We start from the raw sequence: 19,668 nt of genomic DNA, 5'->3' as shown, positions 1-19,668 counted from the left end.
TTTTGCAACATCTGGAGGTCCAAAGTTTGGCAGTCACTGGCTTATACCAACCAAAGAACACTTGCAACCTGAGGAAGTGAGATTAGACCCCCGAAACGTGTCAGTGCTGCTGTATACTTTAAAGGGGTACTTCAGAGAAAAACAAATGTTATCCAATCAACTGGTGCCAGAAAGTTAAACAGATTTGTAAATTACATGTATTTAAAAAATCGTAATCCTTCCAGTACTTATCAGCGGCTGTATGCTACAGAGGAAGTTGTGTAGTTCTTTTCAGTCTGACCACAGTGCTCTCTGCTGCCCCTTTTAGGAACTGTCCAGAGTAGGAGCAAATCCCCATAGAAAACCTCTCCCACTCTGGACAGTTCCTAAAATGGACAGAGGTGTCAGCAGAGAGCACTCTGGTCAAACTGGAAAGAACTACACAACTTCCTGTGGAGCATACAGCAGCGGATAAGTACTGGAAAGCTTACAGTAAGATTTTTAAATAGAAGTAATTTACAAATCTGTCACCAGTAGTGTTGCTCGCGAATATTCGCAATGGGAATTTTATTCGCGAATATCGCATATTCGCGAATTCGCGAATATAGCACTATGTATTCGTAATTACGAATATTCTTTCTTTATTTTTTTCACAGTGCACATCACAGTGATCATCCCTCTCTGCTTCCAGCTTGTGTGGTGTAAAGAAGGCTCTAATAGTACTGTGTGAGACTGGCGTACGAATTTTTGCATATGCTAATTTTCGCTTATGCTAATTTTTGCTTATGCAAATTTTTGTATATGCTAATTTTCGCATACACGAATTTTCACATATGCGAAAATAAGACGAGAATATTAGGAATATGCGGATTTAGCGAATGTATGACGAGTATTCGTCCATATATTCGCGAATATTCGCGAATTCGAATATGGCCTATGCCGCTCAACACTAGTCACCAGTTGATTGGAAAGCATATGTTTTCCACCGGCATACTCCTTTAAAGCATACAGCAGCACTGACACGTTTCGGGAGTCTAATCTCCCGTCTTCAGGTTGCAAGCCATAAGAAGATGTGTCCACTGTGGTCATAAAGGGATTGACAACCTTTGGCTGTTCGGGCATGCTGGGAGTTGTTAGATTAGCCACAGCTGGAGGCACCCTGGTTGGGAAACACTGTTCTATAGGAATAGGATGTGAATATATTATTATACTTAGTGCAGATGTGATAGAGAGAAAGGCCTCTATTGTGCCGTACATAGTGCACAGCAATAAAACCCATCCCACATGCCTTACACGTTATAATGTCATAATTAAAGTCTTACAACACAGTAGAGGGTAAACATTGGAGCCATTGGTAAATCCAGTGACCTCGCTTATATCTACATTAAAGTTCACATATAATACAAAGCTGAGTGTTTACTCCCGGCAGTGAACACACACCCAATAAACCCGCCATTCCTGCCTATACTTCTATAGTACCTCACTGTGGTGGGTTGTGTAGGTGTCTTACAATAAAGGGGTTGTCCGGTCTGGAATCCTCTTCTATTGTTGGACCTGGGGTTAGGCCTGGATGTGGCCCTTGATAAAGGTCATCCAACAAGGCTTGTAGAGGCCCTCTGTCATATATACATGAAGGGCCCTATTGGGGGACCCTCCTCTGATCCCTCAAAATGAAGGGGGGTTTTCAAGAGAGGTCCCAAAAAAACAATGGGGGAGATTTATCAAAACATGTCCAGAGGAAAAGTTGCCCAGTTGCCCATAGCAACCAATCAGATTTCTTCTTTCATTTTGCAGAGGCCTTGTTAAAAATGAAAGAAGCGATCTGATTGGTTGCTATGGGCAACTGGGCAACTTTTCCTTTGCACAGGTTTTGATAAATCTCCCCAAATATGTAGTTGTGCCTCATGGTGATGTGGTGTCCCGGTACCGTATTGCATACTGTACCTTGGTAGAGGTCCCCAAAGTCAGAGTTCCTAGGAACGGTGGGGTCCCTCTTTTCTAGTTAGCCCCTCGTCACCCCTCAATTAGCTAATATTTATATAAATATCAGTGTAAATATGTATATGTAAATGCCTACCTGTTAGCGTTGCAGGACCTTAAGTCATGTGACTCGGTGTTCAGAACTCTATGGTTTGTTGAAGGACCTTTGGTGGTTCTTGTGTCAAGTGTTCACCCACAATGCCATGTAACGGTAAGTGACAGCTGTTATGGACCAATCCAAAACCGCTCAGCCCCTGCCCATATAAGGGAGCTGCAGCCATTGATCGCTCTCTTGGGTTGCTGACACTGGATGAGGTAGGACCTCCGCAACTTCCAAAGACGATTACTAGGCCTAAGCCTTGCAGCCTCGGCCTAAGCTAAAGACTGTGAGTTCTTATCATTCCCCTACAACTCCGCAAGATCACTGGACCTAAACCTACCCCTAAATCCAGCGGATCTATGCTGCAAAATCCTCCTAAACTAAAGAGAACTTACCCGGTCCCAACCACCTGTCAATCGCTGCTCAGCTGTATATAGACTCTGTAAGGCTGGGTTCACACTACGGTTTGTAACTACGGTTCCCGTATACGGCTGGGAGGAGGGGGGCGGGGCTTAATCGCGGCGCACGCACACAGCAGTATTCGGGAACCGTATTTAATGCATGTCTATAAGCCTCCGGTCGGCTGCTTTTTCGGCCTTATGCGGTTTCCCGACCGTAGGCAAAAACGCGGTCGACCGGTTCACTCCGGTAGGCTCATAGACATGCATTAAATACGGTTCCCGTATACGGGAACTGTAGTTACAAATCGTAGTGTGAACCCAGCCTTATCTGGACTGTTACCGGTTGCTGCATGTTACAGAAAATCTTCAGTAAAGTTTCAACAAGTTTTCAGCTAAGCACTGGTTGTGGACAATCCGTTATTCTGCACTCACCTATCGCTCTTGGGAAGGGTGGCGATAGGCCCAGCATTACCTCAGCATTCAACCCTCACCCTGGCGTCACGAGTGACAAGGGTTAATAAACCCTAACACCCCAGCTACCCTACACCCCCCGAGGCTTATCACAGTGACTATACCTGACCTGGTCTTTCTCACTATGGCAGTGCTTTCACATTGGGTCCAAGGCCGCCATCAGCGCAGTACTGCCATCAGGGGCCTGCGCCAAATTGAACATATAAAGGGGTCCCTTACTGCTGGCTCTGCCCCCTTTCCCTGCACTGTTCAGCAGTATGGGGCCCAGAATTTTTATTTTTAGGATTCATTCTCATCTCGTTTTTGCAATACGGTTCCCGTATCCGGTTTCAGTGTAAAAACCGTATGGAACTGTATTCCAAACCGTATGTATAGACCTGTCATTGAAAACCGTGTGCCAAACGCATCATCCGGTTGTGTACGTTTTGCACCATTTACAGTTTTATCAGTTTTTTTCCCGTACACAAAACCGTAGTCTACTATGGTTTTATGTCCGGGTGAAAAACCAGGTACAACCCGTATACATTTTTTTTTTTTTTTTTTAAATGGTGGTGAATGGGAACCGTACAGAACTGTATGTGCGTACGGTTCCATCCAGTTTGCACCATACGGTTTTGCAGTTTGCACATGCGCATTGCACACCAAAAGTTCTTCCCACAAATAGAACAAGAAGAACTTTATTTAATTAAGGACAAACATAATACCGTATCAGTATTTTTTCTTCAAAAAACGTATTAAATCGTATGCAACCGGACATCTGTTTTCAATCCCTATACAGTTTAAAACCGTACAGAGGTATATACGGTTGTACACGGTTGTATACAGTTCGGTCCGGTTTTGAGACATACGTTTTTTTTACATAAAACCTGATACGGGAACCGTAATGCAAAAGGCCTCATCACAGTCCTGTTAGGTGCTGTGGTACAGAGAATGACTATGTATATGAAGCTACCGTATATACTCGAGTATAAGCCGAGTTTTTCAGCACGAGTTTTTTGTGCTGAAAACGCCCCCCTCGGCTTATACTCGAGTATACTCATACTTATACGTCCCTGTGCGTCGTCGTCAAGGCAACGTCACTAGGCCGGGGCCGGCCGGAGCGGAAAAGAGGGCCTCCCGGTGAAAATGGACAGCCCGGAACGACTAACCCTCCCCACCGGACGGTCCCTACAGCATAGATGGCCCGGAGCGGAAAAGAGGGCCTCCCGGTGAAAATGGACAGCCCGGAACGACTAACCATCCCCACCGGACGGTCCCTACAGCATAGATGGCCTGAACCAGCTCCCACCGGGGGAGGTGAGTAGAAAACTGAAGGGGGGTCTGGATGATGACGAAGGCCGCAGTGGTCTTAAACCTGCGGACCTCCAGATGTTTCAAAACTACAACTCCCAGCATGCCCGGACAGCCGATGGCTGTCTGGGCATGCTGGGAGTTGTAGTTTTGCAACATCTGGAGGTCCGCAGGTTGAAGACCACTGATGAAGGGATTGACAGGCAGTGATGATGAAGGGGGGATGATGACGAGGGGGATGATGACGAGGGGGATGATGAAGGAGGTGATGATGACAGGGTGATGATGACAGGGTGATGATGATGGGGGTGATAATGACAGGGTGATGATGATGGGGGTGATAATGACAGGGTGATGATGATGGGGGTGATAATGACAGGGTGATGATGACGGGGTGATGATGACAGGGTGATAATGACAGGGTGATGATGATGGGGGTGATGATGACAGGGTGATGATGACAGGGGTGATAATGACAGGGTGATGATGATGGAGGTGATGATGACGGGGTGGTGATGACGGGGTGACGATGACAGGGTGATAATGACGGGGTGATGATGACGGGGTGATGATGACAGGGTGATGATGACAGGGTGATGATGACGGGGGTGATGATGACGGGGGGATGATGACGGGGGTGATAATGACAGGGTGATGATGATGGGGGTGATGATGACAGGGTGATAATGACAGGGTGATGATGACAGGGTGATGATGACGGGGTGATGATGATGGGGGTGATGATGATGGGGGTGATGATGACGGGGGTGATGATGACAGGGTGATGATGACGGGGGTGATAATGACAGAGTGATGATGATGGGGGTGATGATGACAGGGTGATAATGACAGGGTGATGATGACAGGGGTGATGATGACGGGGGTGATGATGACAGGGTGATGATGACGGGGGTGATAATGACAGGGTGATGATGATGGGGGTGATGATGACAGGGTGATAATGACAGGGTGATGATGACAGGGGTGATGATGATGGGGGTGATGATGACAGGGGTGATGATGACGGGGGTGATGATGACAGGGGTGATGATGACGGGGGTGATGATGACGGGGGTGATGATGACAGGGTGATGATGACGGGGGTGATGATGACAGGGTGATGATGACGGGGGTGATGATGGGGGTGATGATGACAGGGTGATGATGACGGGGTGATGATGACAGGGTGATGATGACGGGGGTGATGATGGGGGTGATGATGACAGGGTGATGATGACGGGGGTGATGATGACAGGGTGATGATGACGGGGGTGATGATGACAGGGTGATGATGACGGGGGTGATGATGACAGGGTGATGATGACGGGGGTGATGATGACGGGGGTGATGATGACAGGGTGATGATGACGGGGGTGATGATGGGGGTGATGATGACAGGGTGATGATGATGTGGGTGATAATGACAGGGTGATGATGACGGGGTGATAATGACAGGATGATGATGATGAAGATGATAATGATAAGTGTGATGATGACGGGGGTCTGGATGATGACGGGGGGGATGATGTATTTCCCACCCTAGGCTTATAGTCGAGTCAATAACTTTTCCTGGGTTTGGGGGGGGGGGGGGGGGGGAATTAGGGGTCTCGGCTTATATTTAGGTCGGCTTATACTCGAGTATATACGGTAGTCATATTCCATGTTGTCTTCCTCAGGCTCACTCGGCAAAGCAGCTCAATTTTTCCCGCCTTTAGAAGCTTGCACCCTCTTGTAGAGCTCTCCTCCGGTGCGTGACGCCCCATGAGGAAGCTCGACGGAGTGAAACATATGTAGGGGTTTGGCATATCCCTGGGATAGGCTTCTTATACCACTGGCTATTATTTGCTTGTTATACTCTGCTATTATATCCTCAACCTTAGCTTACTTACTTTTGTACTAGCATGAGAGATTTACTCTATATTTATTCTATGTTTAGTCACACCCTGCCTTGGCATATGCTTTCCATGGTGTTATCCTACTGTGCCACTATCTTTTTATGTATTTTTATATGTCTGTATTTTTCTAATAAAGATCTTGTTATTTTTCACTTCTATTATTACTACTTTTGTTTAGTAATTATTCTTTTGGTGCAGTACTTTATGGTACATTACTAGTCTCTACTTAACCTGTAGTGATTATACCCTACAGCAGTGGTCTCCAACCTGCGAACCTCCAGATGTTGCAAAACTACAACTCCCAGCATGCCTGGACAGCCGTTGGCTGTCCAGGCATGCTGGGAGTTGTAGTTTTGCAACATCTGGAGGTCCGCAGGTTGGAGACCACTGCCCTACAGGATGTTTTTTTGGAGTATATCTCTCTGCTTTGTCCTGAAGAAGGGTGTGGTGTCCCGGTACCATATTGCATACCGTACCTAGTGTGGTGGTCCCCAAAGTCAGAGTTACTATGCTCAGGTAGGGTCCCCCAGGTGGGACAGTCCCTAGTCGCCTCTCTTCTACTCTAATGCTATAGCGTTTATATATGTATATATTTAATAATGTGTGTATTTAATATAATGTATAGTACTTACCTCGTTAGCGTCGCAGGACCTTCGGTCATGTGACTATGTTAATTCCTATATGGTATGTTAGAGGACCTTTGGAGGTCCTTGGGTCACATGCTACCCATAACCCTTGTAATGGTGATTGACAGAAGTATTGGACCAATTCGCACTAGTCCAGTCCCTGCCCATATAAGGGAGCTGTAGCCAATTATCGCTTTCTTGGGTTGCTGCTCTCGTGGATGCCGGACTAGCAGGACGGATCTGCGCAACTTGCAAAGACACGCTAGGCCAGAAAACCTACCGGCCTCAGCTGAACTAAACTGTGAGTTCTAAACTAATCCCCGCTAAAACTAGCGTGACTACTGGACCGCAACTAAATCCCCTAAATCCAGTGGAACAGCGCACATCATCCTAAAGACCCTAAATTGCTTAAGGTCACAATCTTTGTCAATCTCCAAGAGAATTTGCATGTATAGAGACTGTTCCGGTTATGAAGCTTGCATAAAATCTTCAGTAAAGTTCCAACTGTTTTCAGCAAACTCTCCGGTTGTGGACCTTCAATTATTCTCTACCTCCCTATCGCTCTTGGGAAAGGTGGCGGTAGGACTAGCAGTACAGAGGAGCCCTCATCCTGGCGTCACGAATAGAAAGGCTTAACCAGACACCCTTTAGTCACCGCACAGCTACACTCCCCATACCCTACTCCACCAGGCTATCTATCACAAGGGCACACAACATTTCAGGAGAACAGGCTTCAGGCCTACTTTTCTAAACACAAGCCAACAGTACTTTACCTGATATCTCTCATGGATTATGTATCACTCAGTCAACTCCGAACTCGCTCCATTTCATCTATAGTTATTTACTCACGATATAGTTAGATTGTTTTAAAATAAAATAAGCACCCCAAGATTCATAACTTATTAATAGAGTGTAAGGTAAAATTGTACTGGCTACATAAAGTTTTTGCTTGATTTACCCCTGACAGGAAGTTGTGTTGTCCTCTCATTGTCAGTATGGTGTTGTCTCAGCAGCTTTCTGACTTCTCCCTCTCTGCTGACGTGATGTTGTTTAGACCTCTTATTGTCAGTGGGGTGTTGTCTAAGCAGCTCTCAGCTCCTCTCTTTCTCCTGACAGGAAGTTGTGTAGTACCCTTATTGTCAGTGTGGTGTCCTGACTCCTCTGTCTCTCCTGACAGGAAGTGGTGTAGTCCTCTCATTGTCAGTGGGGTGTTGTTTTGGCAGCTTCCTGACTCCTCTGTCTCTCCTGACAGGAAGTGGTGTAGTCCTCTCATTGTCAGTATGGTGTTGTCTCAGCAGCTTTCTGACTTCTCCCTCTCTGCTGACGTGATGTTGATTAGACCTCTTATTGTCAGTGTGGTGTTGTCTAAGCAGCTCTCAGCTCCTCCCTTTCTCCTGACAGGAAGTTGTGTAGTCCTCTCATTGTCAGTGGGGTGTTGTTTTGGCAGCTTCCTGACTCCTCTGTCTCTCCTGACAGGAGGTTGTGTAGTCCTCTCATTGTCAGTATGGTGTTATCTCAGCTGTTCCCTGGCTTTTCTAAACACAAACAACCAGCACTTTGCCTGATATAAATGATGTATAATTAGTCAGCTCCAAACTTGCCCTTTTTTATCTATAGTTATAATCAATATAGTTATTATTTCAAGATAGTTTTTAAATAAAATAACCACCCCAAGATCAATATACAGTATATACCTTAATAATATAGGGGAAGATTTATCAAAACCTGTGCAAGAGGAAAAGTTGACCAGTTGCCCATAGCTACCAATCAGATCGCTTCATTTATTTTTTGACATGGCCACTTAAAGACGAAAGAAGCGATCTGATTGGTTGCTATGGGCAACTGCACCACTTTTGCTCTGTACAGGTTTTGATAAATCTTTCCCATAGTGTTATCACAAATTGTATTGGCTTCAGCAAGTTTTTGCTTCACAAGAAGTTGTGTAGTACCCTCATTGTCAGCGTGGTGTTGTCTCAGCAGCTCTTCAACTCCTCCCTCTCCCCTGACAGGATGTTGTGTAGCCATCTTATTGTCAGTAGGGTTTTGTTTAGGCAGCTTCTTGACTCCTTTCTCTATCATAACAGGAAGTTGTGTAGTCCGCTCATTGTCAGCGTGGTGTTGTCTCAGCAGCTCTTCGATTCCTCCCTCTCCCCTGACAGGATGTTGTGTAGCCATCTTATTGTCAGTAGGGTTTTGTTTAGGCAGCTTCTTGACTCCTTTCTCTATCATAACAGGAAGTTGTGTAGTGCCCTCATTGTCAGTGTGGTGTTGTGTCTGCAGCTCCCAGCTCCTTCCTCTCTCCTGACAGGAAGTTGTGTAGTCATCTTATTGTCAGTAGGGTTTTGTTTAGGCAGCTTCCTGACTCCTCCCTCTTTCCTAACAGGAAGTTGTGTAGTCCGCTCATTGTCAGTGTGGTGTTGTGTCTGCAGCTCCCAGCTCCTTCCTCTCTCCTGACAGGAAGTTGTGTAGTCCGCTCATTGTCAGTGTGGTGTTGTGTCTGCAGCTCCCAGCTCCTTCCTCTCTCCTGACAGGAAGTTGTGTAGTCCGCTCATTGTCAGTGTGGTGTTGTGTCTGCAGCTCCCAGCTCCTTCCTCTCTCCTGACAGGAAGTTGTGTAGTCCGCTCATTGTCAGTGTGGTGTTGTGTCTGCAGCTCCCAGCTCCTTCCTCTCTCCTGACAGGAAGTTGTGTAGTACCCTTATTATCAGTGGGGTTTTGTTTAGGCATCTTCCCGATAAGCTAAGATAAAAAAAAAAAAAGGAAAAATATGGAATAATTAAACATTTATTGCTCTTGCGAACGCCAACACCAAACATTGTCCTGGTGAAGGGGGGGTGGGTTATGGTTATACAGGTGGCAGGGCCTGGTTTTTGTGTTGTATTCGGCAGATACATTAGCCAGCCCTGTATAGATAACTTATAATAATACAGTGACCCCCCGACCTACGATGGCCCCGACATACGATCATTTCAACATGCGATGGCCTCTCAGAGGCAGCATCAACATACAATGCTTTTGTATGTCGGGGCCATCGCATAAACGGCTATCCGGCAGCGCAGACTGCTTCAGCTGCCACCGGATAGCCGTTTACGGTGCCCCGTGTGGTCCGCTGACGATCACTTACCTGTCCTCGGGGCTCCGGCGCGTCCTCTTCGGGATCCCCTGCATCGTCTGCGCTCTCCATTGACGTCATCACGTTGCTGCGCACGCCGTCCCGTCATCCAATAGGAGCGGCGTGCGTAGCGACGTGATGGCGGTGATGGAGAGTGCGGATGCCGGGGAAGCAGAGGCCTTGCCGGAGCGTCGGGGACACCCCGGGGACACGGCGACAGCGATGGACGGCGACATCCAGGGCAGCGGTGACGAGCGGTGACGGTCCGGAGCGGCGGGGACACGTGAGTACAACTTCATCTAACAGTGGTCTACAACCTGCGGACCTCCAGATGTTGCAAAACTACAACACCCAGCATGCCCGGACAGCCAACGGCTGTCCGGGCATGCTGGGTGTTGTAGTTTTGCAACATCTGGAGGTCCGCAGGTTGTAGATCACTGTCCTATACTTTACATTGCACGGATCCCTCAACATACAATGGTTTCAACAAACGATGGTCCATTTGGAACGGATTACCATCATATGTTGAGGGACCACTGTAACATAATAGAGAAGAGATAGCCGGCAAGTCATGGCTGCCTGGGGACTTATTCTTCCTAGAAACCATAGGAGACCACATCCTTTTTTTTGGGAGCGACCGCACAGAAAATCAGCTGACAATCTGACCGGTCACAACATGGACCTCTATGGAGGGTGAAGTATCCGCTTTGTAGGCGAGCTCTGAATTATAGTTTAGGCTTTTATGTCGGTTTTGGTTTTTGCGCCCCCACACTCACTCACTTTTAGATGTTTTCTCTTCTATAAATACATATGAAGCATAGGTTGCGGTCCGGCACAGGAACAGTGAAGTGGTGGTTCTCGGTCTGGTTTCCTTCCCCGAGAAGTTATGCGTTTGGTTCGGTGTGGTGCAGCGTTCCCACAGACAATAATAAGCACGAGAGCAGTGTTCCCCAACCAGGGTGCCTCCAGCTGTTGCTAAATCTATAAAAACACAAAGTGAAGGGAACAAAAACAAAAAAAATAAAAATACCTGCAGCTTATTGTAGTAGCGTATATAGCAGCATATGCCCCAAAAAGAGGCTCTCCTGCTGTTGCAAGTAGAGATGAGCGAACTTACAGTAAATTCGATTCGTCACGAACTTCTCGGCTCGGCAGTTGATGACTTTTCCTGCATAAATTAGTTCAGCTTTCAGGTCCTCCCGTGGGCTGGAAAAGGTGGATACATTCCTAGGAGGCTCTTTCCTAGGACTGTATCCACCATTTCCAGCCCACCAGAGCACCGGAAAGCTGAACTCATTTATGCAGGACAAGTTATCAACTGCCGAGCCGAGAAGTTCGTGACGAATCGAATTTACTGTACGTTCGCTCATCTCTACTTGCAACAGCAGGAGAGCCTCTTTTTCTGATCGCAGCCAGGGACCCGCCGGCAATGGCCGACGCCTGCGATCTCGCGGGCGTCCGCCATTAACCCCTCAGGTGCCGGGATCAATACAGATCCCGGCATCTGCGGCAGTGCGCGATTTAAATGAATGATCGGATCCCCGCAGCGCTGCTGCGGGGATCCGATCATTCAGGACGCCGCACGGAGGTCCCCTCACCTTCCTCCGTCCGGCTCCCGGCGTCTTCTGCTCCGGTCTGTGATCGAGCAGACCAGAGCAGAAGATGACATAGAACAGATCAGTATTAGCAATCATGGTATTGCTATGAATAGTCCCCTATGGGGACTATTCAAGTGTAAAAAAAAATGTTAAAAAAATGTAAAAGTAAAAGTAAAAAAAATGTAAAAAATCCCCTCCCCCAATAAAAAAGTAAAACGTCCGTTTTTTCCTATTTTACCCCCAAAAAGCGGAAAAAATAAAGTTTATAGACATATTTGTTATCGCCGCGTGCATAAATGTCCGAACTATTAAAATAAAATGTTAATGATCCCGTACGGTGAACGGCGTGAACGTAAAAAAAAAAAAAAAAAAAGTCCAAAATTGCTACTTTTTTAATACATTTTATTTAAAAAAAATTATAAAAATGTTATTAAAAGTTTTTTATATGCAAATGTGGTATCAATAAAAAGTACAGATCATGGCGCAAAAAATGAGCCCCCATACCGCCGCTTATACGAAAAAATAAAAAAGTTAGAGGTCATCAAAATAAAGGGATTATAAACGTACTAATTTGGTTAAAAAGTTTGTGATTTTTTTTAAGCACAACAATAATATAAAAGTATGTAATAATGGGTATCATTTTAATCGTATTGACCCTCAGAATAAAGAACACATGTCATTTTTACCTTAAATTGTACGACGTGAAAACGAAACCTTCCGAAATTAGCAAAATTGCGTTTTTCTTTTTAATTTCCCCACAAAAATAGTGTTTTTTGGTTGCGCCATACATTTTATGATATAATGAGTGATGTCATTACAAAGGACAACTGGTCGCGCAAAAAACAAGCCCTCATACTAGTCTGTGGATGAAAATATAAAAGAGTTATGATTTTTAGAAGGCGAGGAGGAAAAAATGAAAACGTAAAAATTTAATTGTCTGAGTCCTTAAGGCCAAAATGGGCTGAGTCCTTAAGGGGTTAAGGTCTGTGTGCAGCGCCACCTCAGGGGGAATGAAGCATTACACCATTGCATTGAAATCAATGCATGTATATTATGTATATTACATATTCTGCTTTTCAATTTCAGGCCAATTTCAAGATCTCTGTTGGCTGTAAGTGAATAGAACCAACCGTCCCGCTCATGCAGGTGTGCGTTTCGTTACAAAACAGGGCGAACCGAAGCATGAGAGCATATCGCTGACTTCATCTCCTTGAGGGCGCTTGGTGTTTTCTTATATTTTTGGGTATGACACAACTTCTATCTGCGGCCGCGGTGGAGAGGAGCAGGTTTTTCCTGCATCGGCTTCGGTTTCCTCTATACCGTTGATGAACTCGCAGATGTGAAATCTGAGCCTACGATAAAAACACAACATGACGGGCTCGGGGAAAAAAAAAATTAGGTATATAGCAGCATGTCCCGACCGGAGGATCTCCAGCTGATGCAGGACTACAACTCCCAGCATGCCCTGAAAGCCAAAGGCTGGGGAACAGTGGTATAAAGCAGTGGTCTCTAAACTGTAGAACCTCCAGCTGTTGCAAAACAACAACTCCCAGCATGCCCGGACAGCCGTTGGCTGTCCGGGCATGCTGGGAGTTGTTGTTTTGCAACAGCTGGAGGTCCACAGTTTGGAGACCACTAGTATATAGGGCTCTGCAGGCTGATGACAGGGCGCTCAGGCCCCACCTATAAGACTGAAATCCTGGAAAATTGCAAGTACAGTAATAGTGCGGATATACTGACGTGACTGGTTCTGCAGCCTTTATTAACCCCTTAAATAGTATGCATAGTTTTAAAACCAGTATAGCAGTAGATGATATAGTGTGATCAGTGGTTATGTGCTCCAGTATATCAGGTGACATCACACAGTATAGCAGTAGATAATATAGTGTGATCAGTGGTTATGTGCTCCACTATATCAGGTGACATCACACAGTATAGCAGTAGATGATATAGTGTGATCAGTGGTTATGTGCTCCAGTATATCAGGTGACATCACACAGTATAGCAGTAGATAATATAGTGTGATCAGTGGTTATGTGCTCCATTATATCAGGTGACATCACACAGTATAGCAGTAGATGATATAGTGTGATCAGTGGTTATGTGCTCCAGTATATCAGGTGACATAACACAGTATAGCAGTAGATAATATAGTGTGATCAGTAGTTATGTGCTCCACTATATCAGGTGACATCACACAGTATAGCAGTAGATGATATAGTGTGATCAGTGGTTATGTGCTCCAGTATATCAGGTGACATCACACAGTATAGCAGTAGATAATATAGTGTGATCAGTGGTTATGTGCTCCATTATATCAGGTGACATCACACAGTATAGCAGTAGATGATATAGTGTGATCAGTGGTTATGTGCTCCAGTATATCAGGTGACATCACACAGTATAGCAGTAGATAATATAGTGTGATCAGTGGTTATGTGCTCCGGTATATCAGGTGACATCACACAGTATAGCAGTAGATGATATAGTGTGATCAGTGGTTATGTGCTCCACTATATCAGGTGACATCACACAGTATAGCAGTAGATAATATAGTGTGATCAGTGGTTATGTGCTCCATTATATCAGGTGACATCACACAGTATAGCAGTAGATGATATAGTGTGATCAGTGGTTATGTGCTGCAGTATATCAGGTGACATCACACAGTATAGCAGCAGATGATATAGTGTGATCAGTGGTTATGTGCTCCAGTATATCAGGTGACATCACACAGTATAGCAGTAGATAATATAGTGTGATCAGTAGTTATGTGCTCCAGTATATCAGGTGACATCACACAGTATAGCAGTAGATGATATAGTGTGATCAGTGGTTATGTGCTCCAGTATATCAGGTGACATCACACAGTATAGCAGTAGATAATATAGTGTGATCAGTGGTTATGTGCTCCAGTATATCAGGTGACATCACACAGTATAGCAGTAGATAATATAGTGTGATCAGTGGTTATGTGCTCCAGTATATCAGGTGACATCACACAGTATAGCAGTAGATGATATAGTGTGATCAGCGGTTATGTGCTCCATTATATCAGGTGACATCACACAGTATGGCAGTAGATGATATAGTGTGATCAGTGGTTATGTGCTCCAGTATATCAGGTGACATCACACAGTATAGCAGTAGATGATATAGTGTGATCAGTGGTTATGTGCTCCAGTATATCAGGTGACATCACACAGTATAGCAGTAGATAATATAGTGTGATCAGTGGTTATGTGCTCCAGTATATCAGGTGACATCACACAGTATAGCAGTAGATGATATAGTGTGATCAGTGGTTATGTGCTCCGGTATATCAGGTGACATCACACAGTATAGCAGTAGATAATATAGTGTGATCAGTGGTTATGTGCTCCGGTATATCAGGTGACATCACACAGTATAGCAGTAGATCATATAGTGTGATCAGAGGTTATGTGCTCCAGTATATCAGGTGACATCACACAGTATAGCAGTAGATGATATAGTGTGATCAGAGGTTATGTGCTCCAGTATATCAGGTGACATCACACAGTATAGTAGTAGATAATATAGTGTGATCAGTGGTTATGTGCTCCAGTATATCAGGTGACATCACACAGTATAGCAGTAGATGATATAGTGTGATCAGCGGTTATGTGCTCCGGTATATCAGGTGACATCACACAGTATAGCAGTAGATGATATAGTGTGATCAGAGGTTATGTGCTCCGGTATATCAGGTGACATCACACAGTATAGCAGTAGATGATACAGTGTGATCAGTGGTTATGTGCTCCGGTATATCAGGTGACATCACACAGTATAGCAGTAGATGATATAGTGTGATCAGTAGTTATGTGCTCCGGTATATCAGGTGACATCACACAGTATAGCAGTAGATAATATAGTGTGATCAGTGGTTATGTGCTCCAGTATATTAGGTGACATCATACAGTATAGCAGTAGATGATATAGTGTGATCAGTGGTTATGTGCTCCGGTATATCAGGTGACATCACACAGTATAGCAGTAGATTATATAGTGTGATCAGTGGTTATGTGCTCCAGTGTATCAGGTGACGTCACACAGTATAGCAGTAGATGATATAGTGTGATCAGTGGTTATGTGCTCCAGTATATCAGGTGACATCATACAGTATAGCAGTAGATGATATAGTGTGATCAGTGGTTATGTGCTCCGGTATATCAGGTGACATCACACAGTATAGCAGTAGATAATATAGTGTGATCAGTGGTTATGTGCTCCGGTATATCAGGTGACATAACACAGTATAGCAGTAGATAATATAGTGTGATCAGTGGTTATGTGCTCCAGTATATCAGGTGACATCACACAGTATAGCAGTAGATGATATAGTGTGATCAGTGGTTATGTGCTCCAGTATATCAGGTGACATCACACAGTATAGCAGTAGATGATATAGTGTGATCAGTGGTTATGTGCTCCGGTATATCAGGTGACATCACACAGTATAGCTGTAGATAATATAGTGTGATCAGTGGTTATGTGCTCCAGTATATCAGGTGACATCACACAGTATAGCAGTAGATGATATAGTGTGATCAGTGGTTATGTGCTCCGGTATATCAGGTGACATCACACAGTATAGCAGTAGATAATATAGTGTGATCAGTAGTTATGTGCTCCAGTATATCAGGTGACATCACACAGTATAGCAGTAGATGATATAGTGTGATCAGTGGTTATGTGCTCCAGTATATCAGGTGACATAACACAGTATAGCAGTAGATGATATAGTGTGATCAGTAGTTATGTGCTCCAGTATATCAGGTGACATAACACAGTATAGCAGTAGATGATATAGTGTGATCAGTAGTTATGTGCTCCAGTATATCAGGTGACATAACACAGTATAGCAGTAGATGATATAGTGTGATCAGTGGTTATGTGCTCCGGTATATCAGGTGACATCACACAGTATAGCAGTAGATAATATAGTGTGATCAGTGGTTATGTGCTCCGGTATATCAGGTGACATAACACAGTATAGCAGTAGATAATATAGTGTGATCAGTGGTTATGTGCTCCAGTATATCAGGTGACATCACACAGTATAGCAGTAGATGATATAGTGTGATCAGTGGTTATGTGCTCCGGTATATCAGGTGACATCACACAGTATAGCTGTAGATAATATAGTGTGATCAGTGGTTATGTGCTCCAGTATATCAGGTGACATCACACAGTATAGCAGTAGATGATATAGTGTGATCAGTGGTTATGTGCTCCGGTATATCAGGTGACATCACACAGTATAGCAGTAGATGATATAGTGTGATCAGTAGTTATGTGCTCCAGTATATCAGGTGACATAACACAGTATAGCAGTAGATGATATAGTGTGATCAGTAGTTATGTGCTCCAGTATATCAGGTGACATAACACAGTATAGCAGTAGATGATATAGTGTGATCAGTGGTTATGTGCTCCGGTATATCAGGTGACATCACACAGTATAGCAGCAGATGATATAGTGTGATCAGTGATTATGTGCTCCAGTATATCAGGTGACATCACACAGTATAGCAGTAGATGATATGGTGTGATCAGTGGTTATGTGCTCCAGTATATCAGGTGACATCACACAGTATAGCAGTAGATGATATAGTGTGATCAGTGGTTATGTGCTCCAGTATATCAGGTGATATCACACAGTATAGCTGTAGATAATATAGTGTGATCAGTGGTTATGTGCTCCAGTATATCAGGTGACATCACACAGTATAGCAGTAGATGATATAGTGTGATCAGTGGTTATGTGCTCCGGTATATCAGGTGACATCACACAGTATAGCAGTAGATGATATAGTGTGATCAGTGGTTATGTGCTCCGGTATATCAGGTGACATCACACAGTATAGCAGTAGATAATATAGTGTGATCAGTGATTATGTGCTCCAGTATATCAGGTGACATCACACAGTATAGCAGTAGATGATATAGTGTGATCAGTGGTTATGTGCTCCAGTATATCAGGTGACATCACACAGTATAGCAGTAGATGATATAGTGTGATCAGTGGTTATGTGCTCCAGTATATCAGGTGATATCACACAGTATAGCTGTAGATAATATAGTGTGATCAGTGGTTATGTGCTCCAGTATATCAGGTGACATCACACAGTATAGCAGTAGATGATATAGTGTGATCAGTGGTTATGTGCTCCGGTATATCAGGTGACATCACACAGTATAGCAGTAGATGATATAGTGTGATCAGTGGTTATGTGCTCCGGTATATCAGGTGACATCACACAGTATAGCAGTAGATAATATAGTGTGATCAGTAGTTATGTGCTCCAGTATATCAGGTGACATCACACAGTATAGCAGTAGATGATATAGTGTGATCAGTGGTTATGTGCTCCAGTATATCAGGTGACATAACACAGTATAGCAGTAGATGATATAGTGTGATCAGTAGTTATGTGCTCCAGTATATCAGGTGACATAACACAGTATAGCAGTAGATGATATAGTGTGATCAGTAGTTATGTGCTCCAGTGTATCAGGTGACGTCACACAGTATAGCAGTAGATGATATAGTGTGATCAGTGGTTATGTGCTCCGGTATATCAGGTGACATCACACAGTATAGCAGTAGATGATATAGTGTGATCAGTGGTTATGTTCTCCGGTATATCAGGTGACATCACACAGTATAGCTGTAGATAATATAGTGTGATCAGTGGTTATGTGCTCCAGTATATCAGGTGACATCACACAGTATAGCAGTAGATGATATAGTGTGATCAGTGGTTATGTGCTCCGGTATATCAGGTGACATCACACAGTATAGCAGTAGATGATATAGTGTGATCAGTGGTTATGTGCTCCAGTATATCAGGTGACATCACACAGTATAGCAGTAGATGATATAGTGTGATCAGTGGTTATGTGCTCCGGTATATCAGGTGACATCACACAGTATAGCTGTAGATAATATAGTGTGATCAGTGGTTATGTGCTCCGGTATATCAGGTGACATCACACAGTATAGCAGTAGATGATACAGTGTGATCAGTGGTTATGTGCTCCAGTATATCAGGTGACATCATACAGTATAGCAGTAGATGATATAGTGTGATCAGTGGTTATGTGCTCCAGTATATCAGGTGACATCATACAGTATAGCAGTAGATGATATAGTGTGATCAGTGGTTATGTGCTCCAGTATATCAGGTGACATCACACAGTATAGCAGTAGATGATATAGTGTGATCAGTGGTTATGTGCTCCGGTATATCAGGTGACATCACACAGTATAGCAGCAGATGATATAGTGTGATCAGTGGTTATGTGCTCCGGTATATCAGGTGACATCATACAGTATAGCAGTAGATGATATAGTGTGATCAGTGGTTATGTGCTCCAGTATATCAGGTGACATCACACAGTATAGCAGTAGATAATATAGTGTGATCAGTGGTTATGTGCTCCAGTATATCAGGTGACATCACACAGTATAGCAGTAGATAATATAGTGTGATCAGTGGTTATGTGCTCCAGTATATCAGGTGACATCACACAGTATAGCAGTAGATGATATAGTGTGATCAGTGGTTATGTGCTCCGGTATATCAGGTGACATCACACAGTATAGCAGTAGATGATACAGTGTGATCAGTGGTTATGTGCTCCAGTATATCAGGTGACATCACACAGTATAGCAGTAGATGATATAGTGTGATCAGTGGTTATGTGCTCCGGTATATCAGGTGACATCACACAGTATAGCAGTAGATGATATAGTGTGATCAGTAGTTATGTGCTCCAGTATATCAGGTGACATAACACAGTATAGCAGTAGATGATATAGTGTGATCAGTGGTTATGTGCTCCAGTATATCAGGTGACATCACACAGTATAGCAGTAGATGATATAGTGTGATCAGTAGTTATGTGCTCCAGTATATCAGGTGACATAACACAGTATAGCAGTAGATGATATAGTGTGATCAGTGGTTATGTACTCCGGTATATCAGGTGACATCACACAGTATAGCAGTAGATGATATAGTGTGATCAGTGGTTATGTGCTCCATTATATCAGGTGACATCACACAGTATAGCAGTAGATGATATAGTGTGATCAGTGGTTATGTGCTCCAGTATATCAGGTGACATAACACAGTATAGCAGTAGATGATATAGTGTGATCAGTGGTTATGTGCTCCAGTATATCAGG

At 44.1% G+C, this 19,668-nt stretch overlaps 1 protein-coding gene across 4 annotated transcripts in view; it reads right to left on the bottom strand.

Moving 5' to 3' along the window:
* TNFRSF21 (TNF receptor superfamily member 21) overlaps positions 1-8,786 on the bottom strand; it is a 145,251-nt gene extending 136,465 nt beyond the window's left edge. Inside the window, exon 1 of one of the 4 annotated variants that reach the window (XM_056563868.1) lies at positions 8,692-8,786. In XM_056563868.1, coding sequence (XP_056419843.1) covers positions 8,692-8,697 — 6 coding nt within the window. In that variant the 5' untranslated portion in view covers positions 8,698-8,786. Of the gene's footprint in view, positions 1-1,458; positions 1,691-2,056; positions 2,173-8,691 lie in introns of those variants that run through there. The other 3 variants (XM_056563870.1, XM_056563869.1, XM_056563871.1) reach the window with 3 other exon arrangements.
* Positions 8,787-19,668: the final 10,882 nt, after the last annotated feature.

This window comes from Hyla sarda, chromosome 3, assembly GCF_029499605.1.
Source record: "Hyla sarda isolate aHylSar1 chromosome 3, aHylSar1.hap1, whole genome shotgun sequence".
NCBI classification, from domain to species: domain Eukaryota; kingdom Metazoa; phylum Chordata; class Amphibia; order Anura; family Hylidae; genus Hyla; species Hyla sarda.
Note: the sequence above shows the minus strand (reverse complement) of the source record. Positions and strands in the feature narration are given on the sequence as shown.